At 34.6% G+C, this 14780-nt stretch overlaps 1 protein-coding gene across 2 annotated transcripts in view; it reads right to left on the bottom strand.

Annotated features, from left to right (window-relative positions):
• Window positions 1–3534: 3534 nt before the first annotated feature.
• The window catches only part of LOC106875612 (uncharacterized), a 226450-nt gene continuing 215204 nt past the window's right edge, over window positions 3535–14780 (bottom strand). For both annotated transcript variants that reach the window (XM_052965701.1, XM_014923832.2), the window contains one exon: window positions 3535–4375. In XM_052965701.1, coding sequence (XP_052821661.1) covers window positions 3905–4375 — 471 coding nt within the window. In that variant the 3' untranslated portion in view covers window positions 3535–3904. The remainder of the gene's footprint in view (window positions 4376–14780) is intronic.

Here is a 14780-nt window from a genome sequence, read left to right as displayed (position 1 = left end):
ACACTATGAACAGAGATGTGAAAAGCATCCGCCAACAATTTTGTCTCAACAGCAAGAAAAAAGTCACTCCCCCTTTTAAACATGAACAGAGTCCTCAAAATTGCTTATCTGACGAAAGCTAGACGCAAGGAATGGCCCTTCTTTTTAGAGCCAGAAAATATTCCAGCTACGAACAGGAGAAGGCCACAATGCAGTATTGATCTCGCAACTGGGTCGGTGCTGTTGCTGCACACAAACATCCGAAACGGAATCCAGAAAAAAGTCACTTGATTGACTGGCATAAAGTTACTCTCCGACATTCGAGTCTGACTCACAGATTCACTGTCCCCATTTATATCTTTTCTATCTCTGTTATAATGACCTCTGTCCTTCGGGTCTGTGTGGACTTTTGCTATCTCTATTCCAGGCTTGCTCGACTGTCCCTTCTTTCATTACCCATGTTTCCTATGTCTATTCCTTCCTTCCCAGAATGTCTGCCCTTTAGAATTCCTTCTCTGCTCATATTTCGAGCTGGTATGATAGATAAAGGTTTAAGGAAAGCATTAATGGTGTAAATCTTACTACTCTTGGAGGGCATGCATAAGTTATTGATAATACCTCTTACTAAAGACCCATCAAATAGAAAAATAACTTCCCAAAACTGAAGAATGGGATGATGTAAGAAAATACTGATGATCTATTGTGCAAAATTAACTTCTGTTAGATTAAAATAATCTAATACATATTTTCATCTCATGAGGAGGTATTTATAGAACGACTTCGGCGAAGGTGGGCATTGAACTACAAAATTCAGAATTAAAGCCATAGAGACTCTCCGTACAGTAAAGTGTCGTGTACAAGTAACAAAGCCGTCGACGTGGCTCTAATAAATATACTTAAGGAAGTAAAATACACACTAACTCATATAAGTAGTAACGTTATGAAAGAAAAATACAGAAACAACTACCAAAAACAGCGTTTCTCTCGCACACAAAGTTTTATATATATATATATATATATATATATATGCACGCACACACGTGTGTGTGCGTGCATGCGTGAGTTAAAATTTAATTTAGACTTTCTGTAATTCGCTTTGCTTCAAAAACGCGAACAGGATTTAATTTTTTTTTGTTTTTAGTATGTATATACTTTAATTTCTTCTGATAAACAAAAATCAAAAATTAATAAAGGAAAGAAAAGATGGTCTAAAATGTATGTTGTAGATGGAGGAACTAAGTAAGTAACGATATTTTGGAACACCAATTTCATATGAAAATTGAATAATTTTGAAAGTGTTAAAGAAAAATTGTAAATTTATTGACTAATGAATGAAACTATGGAAATTAAAATAATAATGATGATGATGATGATGGTGGTGAACAAAAATTGTAGCTTAGGAAACTACTTTCTTTCGATATGATTTTGTATTTATAATTGCTTTAATCTGTATAACTAAATTATGTAAAGTAGATTTACTGTCTACCAGCAATCCCACACATACATACATACATACATACATACATACATACAAAGAAACAAGTATCTACATTCTTGCATGCAGTACGCGTACATGCGTTTACACAAACTACCGACATAGCAGGTTACAACTGTGATTGACAACAACGCTAAATTAGCTAAAATATTTACAATCAGTATAGTGTGAAGTAAGCCGGTACATAACATCCTCTCAAGAAAAGCACGCTTAAAAGACGTAACGTAGGGGAAAGTATGGACACTTCTCTAAAGAGCGCGGGGAAAAGGCAGGTTCCTCGCGAAGAGCGCGGGAGAAGGCAACTTCTTCGCGAAGAGCGCGAGAAAAGGCAGACAGGTCACGAAAAAGTGAAAAGTGTGGGATAAGTTTCCCTTATCAAACAGGAGTAAAAATGCAAAAGTTGTGGTGTTTATTAGTTTTGAATTAGCGTATCAATAAATACAATAACATTTTATTATATATATGAAACTTAAAGAAAGAACTCTGATCTGGTCACTTAGGCTAGAGCAATGATGATGATAAGTTCTCGTGAAGCAAGTTAAATATTCTATTAGATTTAACATGAAGAGGAAATGGCACAACCCAAGAGACATACATAGATAATTACTATAGTATGAAGTCAACCTAGTTTCGATTCATGTATACTGTATAGCGTTACGTTAATTAAAATATAAAGGTGAGCTTAGCTAAAGGCAAAAGCAAAACATAATAATTCATTCAACAAACTTTTCTAGATGTTCTCGAGTCTGAATCACGTTTTGATTTTCTTTTCATTCTTCAGTCAGATATATATTTTAACATGGGATATATTTCTCTCTGAAACTAAACTTTTTCTGTTTTGATATATTTTTCTAGTAAAATTGTGTTTACATTTGGACAAATAAGTGTTGTTTTTGCCGAAAGCCACTTATAACGGAAAGTCTCCAATATCATAGTTTTCAGCTGAGAGTACGCATTATATCATCACATCTTTTTCTTCTAGCACTGATATTCAAATTATTTATTGAAAGAACAAACTTCATTGGACGATTGAAATGTGTTTTCTCAATGGTAGGAAATGGTATTCGAATAGTTGAATTCCCATTGTCATTTGTTCATATGAATTATTAAATAACAACAACATGAGCATATATGCTGGTATTCCTCTCTCCTTTATGACTTCAGAATTTGCGTTAAAAGATAAGCTAAAGGCAGTTTCACTTAGAAATTTATGAAGGTGTTTTATCAAGCACAACTGTTGTACAGTTGAAACCAACAACACAATTTCAAGAAGAAAAAAAAAGAAAGAAACAAAAACAAGTCAAACAGAACCTTTTCTTTTATAGGCATGGTGTGGTGCATAATGCAGAAGAATATATTCATATATTCGGAAAATGTTTTGAATCACATTTACATAAAATATTTGTTCGTAAAGTTGCAAGAAGCTCCAGGCAATAAATATTCACAAATTTAAATTATAAAATTTCTGAGCCCAAGCATGTAATTAATTTTCAATATCAAGATAATTTACAAAATATTTACAGATCATGTGAATACAACCTAAAGATGTTTTCTTAGCTTTTATTTAAAAAAAAAATCTGCGAATCAGAGATAATCATATCAAAACATGATTTGAACTTCTGATTAATTGTTTTGTATTCTATCTTTATATATTCTGAGTAGATGACACTTGGAAACTTTGGAAACAATCCCCTTTGGTTACAATTTACGCCACCGTGTTATTTATCTATTCGAGTTTAAATGCGGGAGAAAAGAGACAGCTTGATACAAAAATTTAATTGACAAAACAATTACATTTACTGTCAACAACAAGGAACATAAATGTGCAAACATAACAGTTAAGTTTAGCTAATTGAAACATTAGTGATAATTGCATTTTCTTGCATTGATACAATGCTTCAGAATTTAACGGAATGTAGACTGTCACACTTCTCTCAAAAGTGAAAGATATTCATAGAAAATAATTTATGCTAGGAATAAAAAGGGTCAGCAATACGTTTCTCTGCGAATTTATTACATTATCACAGGAATTGCTACTTATGGCAAGAATAAAACCCTACGTATTATTACAAAGAGAGTGCTGCAATTCAAATTTGATGCAATACTTTTCTCCATAGTATGTCTCGTCCAGATACAGATATTTGAAATAATATCCCGTTCAGATTTTATTTAGTAACTTTTGCTGTGGTGGGTTTCAGTCAGTTACAATTATCATCTGAAGTAATAACTCGTATTATCCATGGATGAGCCTATTTCTCATATCCAGTCACACTGACTGCATTTCAATTTCCAACCTCCTTAATAACTAGTTCATTCTGCTGCCTTTTCATTAAAATTTTCCCTCCAAACTAGTAACTCGCAACGTTTCGGAATGAATATTAACTTCACTAATATTCCTCAATCTAGAAGGAGGAAAATGGCTTTGGTCCGTTAACATTCGTAGAGTAACACGTAAAAGTAGCCATAAATATAAACAATAAAAGATGAATAAAAGAAACACTCACAAGTTACAGCAGAAAATGCTTGTATTTCAGGTTGCGCGCCACATAAATTTGGTTGATCTGTTAAATTAGAATCCTCGGAAGACATTTCCCAAGGACTTACACTGTCTGATCCTCCTCTTTCAGATCGTACTTCGCTTAGGAGCTTCAACGCCGTTGAATAGCCATGGGAAAATTTTTGAAACTCAACAGCTACAGTTTCAAGCCGTACAGAGTTGCAGGGTAGACCATTCATACGTAGGAGAGATTTGTAATCTCGAAGTACAGTTTTATCGTCTTCTGCTCTTTGACGCAGTTCCGAAAGAAGCTTTAGAAAAGATTCACATTTTGTGGCTGGTTCAATTATAGACAAAAGGGATGTGTTGCGGAATATACGTGTTTCCAGTTCAGCACTTGTTACCTGTAATGAAAGTAATATAAATATATGAATATTAAAATAATGGATTTATGTAAAATTTTAGTGAAAAAATAAGGTCAGTTTTGCAAAGAATGAATATATAGGATTGCTTTCATATCAATATATTACTGGCACACATTTTATCGACTTCAAAATATGTCGAATCCAGTGGTATTGAATCCCTTAATACGATTTCAAACAATATCCAACATACATTAATTTCTTAGAAATGTCCTCAGACTGAGAACAAAGATTCCTTATAAGATTCGGATTTAGAGAGTAGAGTGAACTAGTTGTGGCGTTTATACTCATCCAAAAGACATGAATGGTGATAAATGAAATAGTTATAAGTAAGGAAATCCTAGAACTAAAAAAAAAAAGATAATAATCCGCAATCCCAGAAACTTTTATTGGAATAAATTATTCAAGACAAAAATGTATAATTGATTGAATCATATCAGTACTTTTTTTAACACATTCAAGTATAAGGGGTATAAAAAACACATTGGGTAATGTAGTCCTGGATATAAAAAATGACAAGCATAGACAATACAAAGAAGATAACTCTGCTGGAAATAAAGTAAACAGTGCAACTGCCCGCCTATCTCTGTAACAGAAATTGGAATCAAGCCCGGATTAGCCGTTGAGTAAAATAAGCATTCCTTTACTCTTTTACTTGTTTCAGTCATTTGACTGTGGCCATGCTGGAGCACCGCCTTTAGTCGAAGAAACCGACCCCAGGACTTATTCTTTGTAAGCCTAGTACTTATTTCTATCGGTCTTTTTTGCCGAACCGCTAAGTTACGGGGACGTAAACACACCAGCATCGATTGTCAAGCGATGTTGGGGGATAAACACACACACACGCAAACACACACACACACACACACACACATATATATATATATATATATATATACGACGGGCTTCTTTCAGTTACCGTCTACCAAATTCACTCACAAGGCTTTGGTCGTCCCGAAGCTATAGTAGAAGACACTTGCCCAAGGTGCCACGCAGTAGGACTGAACCCAGAACCATGTGGTTGGTAAGTAAGCTACTTACCACACAGCCACTCTTGTGCATTGGAAAAATGTTGAAACTAAACATTGTTTTTCAACTTGCAATTCCCTGAGTTTACCTTATTAGAATTGAGACGCATTTCAGGAATTCTTTGAGAATAATAGCGATCATTATATTCCCTTAAAAATACTGAAATATGCCTCAATAATAATCTTTTCTACTATAGGCACAACACCTTAAATTTTGGCAGTAGGGAACAGTTGATTACATCGACCCCAGTGTTCGATTGGTGCTTATTTTAGCCACCTCGAAAGGATGAAAGGCAAATCGACCTCGACGGCCTTTGATCTCAGAACGTAAAGATGGACAAAATGCCACTAACAGTTTGCCAGCTCGCCGCTTTAATAATGATAAGGGTTATAAATAACAGTCTTTAAAATATCTGTGTACCGTACTTAACATATATACACCATTTAAAGGTATGATGCAGTGATTTTGTTTGAGAGAAAATTTCTTCATAGATATTTTGTGTAAAAAACAATAAATATCGGAGCAAGACGAACATTACCTTAGCGGTGACTAAACAAAATTTATCCTCCCCGGTATATTGAAAATGAATAATACTTTCATTGAATTTGTGGAAAGCTTGCAGGGATGAAATAAACTCGGTGTACGCAATTGAAACAGAATTAAATTAAAATAACCACTTGTGTATCATATTTAACGTATAAACGCCATTTCAATAGCATTTATACGTATGTGTTATACACAAGAGGCAAACATCTCAGTGACTCAGAACTATTCTCTAAGACAGAAACCACAGAATCATGCCTTTCAATAACATCGATATCGGGTTACTGATCATTTCTAAAGATGATGACCAGAAATTATAACTATAGCGAACATAAGCTCCTGCTTAGGTATCTAAATGTTTTCTAGGGGAATTAAGAAGAGCAGTCAACAAACCCCGAAACAATCAGTCACAACACTTGCCCTCTGTTTCCGTACATCAAAAGCAGAGAATGTGTTTAATTCTTGTAGTTGTCTCACAGCTAAGCGTTCTAATATCTGAATTTATTTTAAGCCTCTTGATTAACATTCTGTTGTGCATACCATTATACAAGTGAATACTGAAAAGTTCCTGGCCTTAAGGGTATCGTGAAAGACCTGGTTGAGGTCCAAGCTTACGAATTCTTTTACAGAGCTTAGAAAAACTGAACGACCGCTGCAATAAATTGAATAAAGCCATAATTAACTGATCCTCCGGTATTTCTGTGTTTTCTTTTACCCAAATCCAGGAACTTTTCAGCACTATATGACACTGTGTGTGTGTGTGTGTTCGTGCATATATATATATATATATATATAGTGAGAGCCGTCAAAAGCCCAAACATTGAAATTAAGTTATCAAATACAATAACTTAATTTATGACTAATAAATCGAATGAATGCTGTATATTGATGATTGAAAAAAGAAACCGAGAATGTCTTCTCTGAGGAGCAATGGAATCTTAAAACGGTCCGCATGGAGACTCCACTTTTCCACACGTCAAAAGCGCATTATTCTATTTCTCTCACAGATAAGCTTTCTAATAACCATTATTTCAGTTCTTCTGACTCACGATGTCTTGTGCATAATATATACGTGTGTATGTTTAGCATACACCTACGTATAAATGTACCCACAATCATTGTATGTGCTTAAATATTGATTTATATATATATATTTGAATATATAATTGAAACCTCTGTTTCTTTTGTCTCGTACTCAACACATAGCATAATTCAATTAACACGCACGAAATAAACAACGCCTTCATTTAAACATTCAAACACGTATGGTTACAATTGTATGCGCATATATATATATATATATATATATATTTATTACACATACACAGATGGAAACGAAGAGAGTTTAAATGAAGATAACCATATTCTCGGTTTTTCCATTAATAGAAGCTACAAAACTCGTCTGATATGGTCACCAGATCCGCTTAGAAGACCTACTGATGCCAATAATAGCGTTATCTTACTTAAAGAAAAATCAATGATAATGCAAACTTTAGAAAAATATAGGATGAAACTAATAGAATATTGGACATATCAATTGCAATACTTATTTGTGCAATCATAAATCTGAAGGACATTTTTCTGAGGTATTTATACAAAAACACTGGAACAACAAGAGAGACGAGACGAAAATATCACTTATTTAAGTGTGGGATCATGTTCTTTGTTTTACTGATGAGGTCGTAAAGTTGACTCAAGTATATAACTGGTATTTATTTTGCCGAATCCTATGGAATGAAAGGCAAAGAGAAACTTGGCGGGAATTAAAATCACACTATACTGTCAGTTATTATTTTGGTGACCTCAGAGAAATACAAGTCAAAGTCAAATAAGGGAGATTTGCACTAAGAACGTAAAACCACCATCACTTACTAGCATTTGCTATTCAGAAGAATTATATTGGTCTCAAATTTTGGTACAGGGCCTGCAAGTTCGGGGATCGGTCAATTACATCGGTGCTCAACTGATACTTATTTTATCGATACCGTTAGGACGAAATGCAAGGTCGACCTTGGCGGAATTTAAACTTGGAGCGTAAAAACGGACGAAACATCGCTAAGCATTTTGCCCAGCGTGCTAACGATTCTGCCAGCACGTCGCCTTAATCAGAATAGTAATTATAACGATTTCAAATTTTGGCACTACGCCAGCAATTTCAGGGGCAGGGATAAGTCGATTACATCGACCCCAGTGGTCGAAGGAATTTGAACTCAGAGTATAAAGACAGACGAAATGTCGCTAAGTATATTGCCTGGAGTACTAACGCTTCTGCCAGCTCTCCACCTTAATAATCATCATCATAATAATATCCAAGAATTGTCGAGTTTGATAATAACATCTCGGAAAAATTGTATGTATGCTCTCTGGTTTACAAAATAAGGATGCTAGTTCCCGGAGAAATCCGCTGCCATAAACGAGCACCATTTCCATTCCATTAATGCAACAAAAACCATAGTCAGCCCAAGTCCTACGACAATCTTTAAAAGTATTTACATTAATCAAATAATTGCAACTCAGAAACTACATATTAATTCGTGGCTCTGTGCTTTGTAATTAAATACCAATCTTAATTTCTCCTTTTTCTTATCTGCCATGGCATTAGAAACATTTTTGTTCCTTAATCCTGAGTCACTGATGATTATGTAGACCTATGATAAAAGGCGTTTCAGCGCTGACCATCTTTTTTATTTTTATTCAGATTCTGTATATCTAGGAACAGATACCTAATCTATTTCCCCCACTTTTTTTTCTGTTAACAAAAAAGGTACGATTTGAGGGGAAATTTAACTGCTGTTTCTGGTAAGTTGAGTACTGGAGAAGCCATCGCTCAGGCGCTTATAGACGACTACGTGACTATGCTCTAACCATCATATATCGTTTATTCATTTCTGTTTGGCTGACCTGATTTAGTATTAGGTAAATAGGATGAGATTGCTATACTGAGTGCAGGGAATAGAATAGCGGCATTAATATTATATGAACTTGCGTATCTTTCGTCAGGACCGGGATAATTAAAGTCCTTCAGTAAATTGTGTTACATTGACGTTAGATCATCGTTAGATTGAATGTGATAAGAATGTAAAAAATATGATTTCTCACACCTCACAGTGTTAACTGAAAATTCATAAGGTATCATAGGATCAGATTTCCGTTGTATGAAGTAAGTGGCTGCACTTTGGCTGATAAAAATTAAACTTCGGTTTCACAGGCCAAATCAATATAGCTGTATATATACCTCGTAGAAAAGAATAGTAAAGTTCAGACGGTGTTGTTGATTGCGCATTATTTTAACTTTCTATCACTTTCAGTATAAAGTTCTACACAATAGTAACCCTCTTGAACTGCGTCATCATAATCGTATGGTTTGGGATAGTTTCAGGTTTCGATTTAGAACTAAAAGGAATACGTTTCGGATATATTTCTCGAAATTTTAAATCTTCTACCTTAAACTTAGTTCATGTCCTATCTAACCATGTATTTTATATAGTTTGTACACGCACAGACACACAGAGGTACCTTAAACAGCTGAGAATTTGATTTAGTAAAGTCAAGGTGACACGTCTTTTCTAATGACACAATGACTGACTGAAGCACAGAGTTATACACTCAGGTACATCTGTTGATATGATCTCTGATGTAAGGACCATACACTTGTGTATGCAATGTACAATGAAGAAGAGTTTTCTGAATGAAGTTGTGACGATAATGAGATCACATTCTTCCAAGCATGCCTATTCTCAAAAACAAGAAATCTCGAAAATATTCTGCACCAGAACTTCTATTGTACGATTCAACTGCATCGAAAGAAAAAAGACAATATTTGTTTCAAGAAAACCAATCTATCTTAAAGAAATAAACTAGACTTCTTTCACGTAGCCATTTTATATCAGAAAAACAAAAATTAAGTTTCTTTTCAAGAATTAGAGAACTTTCCAAATCCTGCACTAAACACGCCGGCCAACTCTCTGAATTATTCCTACCCACGTCTTAAACCATAGACATACAAATAAATATTAACAGCACCATTTTAGTCTAGAAAGGTCTGCAAAACACACAATGGGAAATGATATTTATCATTGAGTTGACTAATAGTGTCTTGTTTATCACTGGGTTAAAGAATAAAACAGTAATCTCAACTCTGAACACTTGTGTCTTAGACTAAACACAAAAGCGTCCGTTGCAGACTTATACTTGTGCTCACACAAGGCCTGTGCAACAAACATTAAGTGCTAAGTATTCAAACTGAACATTCACTTAATGAAGCTCATTAACTGTTCCCGTTTCAAAATAATAATTAACCTGGAAAGAGTATGATTAGTATCTGTATTCCTCTAACTTATACAAAATTAAAGACTGTGTGTCTGGAACATTCACAACTAAGCGTATGTAGTTCTACAAAATTGAGTATTATTGTAATAAATAAAACGAAAAAAAACAAAACAAAGCTGTGTTGTTGTATATTATTTTATATAGACAATCCTATTGTACGTCACTAGAGTTTTGTGTTAATGGTAATTCAACATAATTTATAGAAACACGGACAACACATACACACTCCGTTATTGAATTATATTGAAATTAAATGAATAAGAAATGCCACAAATTTTCTTCACTTAAATATTCATGCTAAACACGCATATTTTATCTATCCAACCGGACCAGTACGAACACGCACACACACTTTAATATAAGAAATGTTTACTGAACCAGTACAGCATTTTAAATTATTTTCGGATTTTGTTAAATGCATTAAAATTGATTTATTACAATTATAAAATAAAATTATTTTCAGATGGTTTTCAAACGATTATACTAACTGCAGTGCTTCATGGGAAGCCAAATTGAAAATAGTGGAATTTGAAAACAAATTATTTAAGATTCATCTCTTTACATTTTAAGCAACTTTGTCCACCAGTCTTCCTATTCTCCCGATCACTGTTCTAAAGTGTACTAATATTTAAAGAATATTTTTAAATGGCCGATTTAAATACAGGTTCAACACTGAACCATAGTCTTACTATCAATGGCGACCGAAAGAGACAAACAATTTAATCTAAAATTCCGAGTTAAGACATCATGGATTTGCTTGTTCACTAAACGTGACAGATACTTAGTCTGATGGAATTACTATACTTACCATTATCAACAATCACTTGTACCAATCCTACCGTATATTCCAAATTTGGAAACTTGGCAAAAACATAAGAATTTTTACGCTCCCTCGCGTCTAACCAAATTAAGATCATCAGCCCATCATCCTTCTATTCTAAAAAGACAAAATCTCATCATCGACATCACTAATATGCCTTAATCTGCATTTAACGACCTTAAACACAAACCTAACATGGAGGCGAGGTGACGAATTTAACAAGGAGAAGATTACACGCACTATTTTATTGCACCGTTGACACAAGTAAGACAACTCTGTTCCCCGCTGTGGAATTGCATACATATAATATTCGATATCTTCTTAAGAAACAGTAAACAGGCGGCAAGTAAACCCTGTGTCAGGTCGACAAGCCAACGTATAAAAACAACACTTAGAAAACTTTTAATTTCTCGAAAAGAGTACTACAAGGATTCCACCTTTTTAAACCTATAACTACACGGCTAACGCTCACCTCGAAATACACAATGCCTCATACGCAAATGATATTTCAAATCTTTCTCACAATTACTGCAATACTACATAAATTATTTTAAAATCTGGTACCAAAACAAACTGGTGACAGTTGCCACCAAATCCACTGAGAATATTAAGTACTGCCACTCAACAGTATAAACAGGTGACGAAAATACGAGTTCCATGCAGCACCGCCACGAAGTTTCATAGAAAAACAAGGCACATTCGTAGAGCATACATCTCATTTAGCTAATAGAAAGGAATAATTGTAGATGAATGATACATTATATCTTGCATGGATTTTGGCCAACTCCACCGAGAATCTAAATCTCTACAACAAATTACAATAAACTCTACCACAAAACAACGTACATATCACAGATGGCACAAAGCTTTACCCATAAACTCAAAGGAACACACTATACGAAAGGAAAAGACATGAGTGGGGAAGGTTTTGCCGCGGCAAACTCCAATCCCATCGTTTCTTGCTATTGTATGAAAAATACCGCGAAACATCAATTTATCCACAACACCACTAAAACAGCATTCTAAAAATCTCTCTCTCTCACTCAACTCAGACAAACACAAAAGATATACACAGCAAAAAAGGTGCAATAACATTATCAGTCCTCAGTACTATTCTAGAATGCACACCACCAATGTTAAGTGCGGAGTAATAGCGACTGTAGTGCTCTGCTAGTCGATATCGTCTGCTTCTTTTGTGGCCACCACCAGAATATGTCGTCGAGACAGTAAAGGGAATAATTATTTAGACTTCCACTCTACACGTTACATGATTCCTTTCTGACAGTTAGAGTGTGATCGGGTTAAAAGAACCGTCTTAGAACAAATGTTTTCAACCCATTTTGACCAAAGGCCCCCTTTTGACTCTTGGAGTCACAAATGGCACCCCCACGAAAATATTTCTATTTTTCGGTATACTACTTATTTTGATATCAGCAGAAAATGATTAAAAAATAAGGGACGTCATTTTACGTATGTGTTTGTACGCAGTCGGAAGTACAGATGTACGAATTGAAATAATAAATTGAAAGTTTGGTAAATGCGTTTATTTCCACCATGCGACGCTTATGAGATCAACGTGCTGTCTATCGAAAGAATGCTCTTTGGTACAAGAGAGCCCCTTTGCTCCAACACGCCCCCTTCGAGCTCCAAATGCTCCCGGAAGTGGGGGGGGGGTGCATATGGCCCCCGTTGACAACCTTTGATCTAGAATAATAGTGAAAATAGTAACAAACCTTCCTCAAAATTCTCTCTACCGTTTTATTAATGCAGGACAATAAAAAATGTAGTCCCGGATACCTAATGCATGAGAAAGACAACAAAAGTGCTGGAACACTTTTGATCAGATACAACCCAGTATCAAATGATTACCCCAGCAATTGCTAAGTGTGTAGGTAATTTATAGCAATTCGGTAACCGATTAATACAGCTCTGAAGTATTGATATTTTCAAGTATGACAACGTTTGAAGCGTAGAGTATAAAGGATTATCCAAATATGATGCTTTTAAATTTAATGCTGATGTGAGGGCAATGGAGTCAGAATATAAAAAAAAGACGAATTAAACACATCACGTTCTGAGTTCAAATACCACCAAGATTGGTATTTTATTTTATCGATACCATAAGGATGAAAGGGAAAATTAGTCATGGACTCATACTTATTTCTCCAATTTTATAGCCTTACGGCTGTTAGAAACCACATTTGTAGTTACCTACATTATCTGAATTATGTAACTTGGGTCGAATATCACATATGACATTATTCGACATGGTTATCATATTACAACGTTGGAAAAATACAGGTTGCTTAGGGGAAAGGTAACAAGCAATTTATACATTTTTGCATCTTGCCGGTGATTTAACTCTAGAAAGTGTAATGCAAACAATCAAGAAACAAGCATAACAAAATATTTTGACCACCCGCTTATTTCAGATGACCACTGAGACATCCACCGAAATACGTAAGGGAAACGAAGAACATTTCTATGCTGGCATGATTTCAGAAAAAAAAGAGACTGCAACGAGAGAAAAGGTGATGTTCAATTAATATTTGGGAAAAAAGTATGAAATCTCGGGGATAAGGCGTAGCAGATATGCAAAGAAAAACTGGTGCATGGAATAGCTTCAGGTAGGGTCAGTCGGTATTGTATAATATAAAGACTTAAGAGTGCATAACGATAATAGATGTGATTACAACCCAGCTTTGACGGAATATCATTGTTGTTGTTTACTTCAGGACAGTCTCTATTTGGACAAATATGATAAAAAGATGATCTAGTGGTGACCATACCGTAATTTTTCTAATAGTATATCTAGTGCTACATTACCTCGTCACTATTTCTTTTTTGTAAGATAATGTGTAACTTGAGGAAGACTTGGCTAATAATTTAAGAGGCCAAACGACCACAGAGACTCAAGCTTTAACAAGGATTGATATTACTTGCAGAAGGTGGTGAGGGCTATGAAGTAAAGGGTAAGATCGTAGTGAACCGAAATTACAACCTAAAGCGTTTCTCTTAAATTACCTCACTAATGCCAGTGGGAAAAATTCTAACTCTTGATCCTCCGCCAACAAGATATGAACATAGTACAAACACATTTGCTACTCATAACTAAGTTTTAAAAAATCAGATATTTGTAAGATGAAAGAATTTATTGAACAACCAGACGGTAGAAAGAATGAGCAGTAACCTACATTTGAAATACGATCTCAGTCCTGTATGGCATTTAATACTAATACTTTGTAAGTAATATTAATGATAAGAAATATTAATTTTACATTATTTAAAGAGAGAGAGAGAGAGAGAGAGAGAGAGAGAGAGGTGGACAAACATCTTCAGCTTATCATTTAGCCGTATTTTATAGAAATGAAATTTAAGCATTGAAAGATGTCATTTTTCAACTCATAATTTCTGTCTGAGACCACTTGCATGGCATCTCTTATCTTTGCCTATTCCAGAAAACAGGAACTATGCTTCATACTATTCTTTTCAAATAGGTTAACTTATAATAGTATATTCGTTAGCTGGTATTATATTTATCTTGGGATTCAATACGATATTATAAACAACGAAAACAAAAATACATAAACAAAACAAAAAGAAGCGGATTTGTTCAAAAGAAAAATCTACTTTAATCAAAGCCATAAAACATCTGAATTTTTTGAA

Source organism: Octopus bimaculoides, chromosome 2, assembly GCF_001194135.2.
Source record: "Octopus bimaculoides isolate UCB-OBI-ISO-001 chromosome 2, ASM119413v2, whole genome shotgun sequence".
Lineage (NCBI taxonomy): Eukaryota > Metazoa > Mollusca > Cephalopoda > Octopoda > Octopodidae > Octopus > Octopus bimaculoides.
Note: the sequence above shows the minus strand (reverse complement) of the source record. Positions and strands in the feature narration are given on the sequence as shown.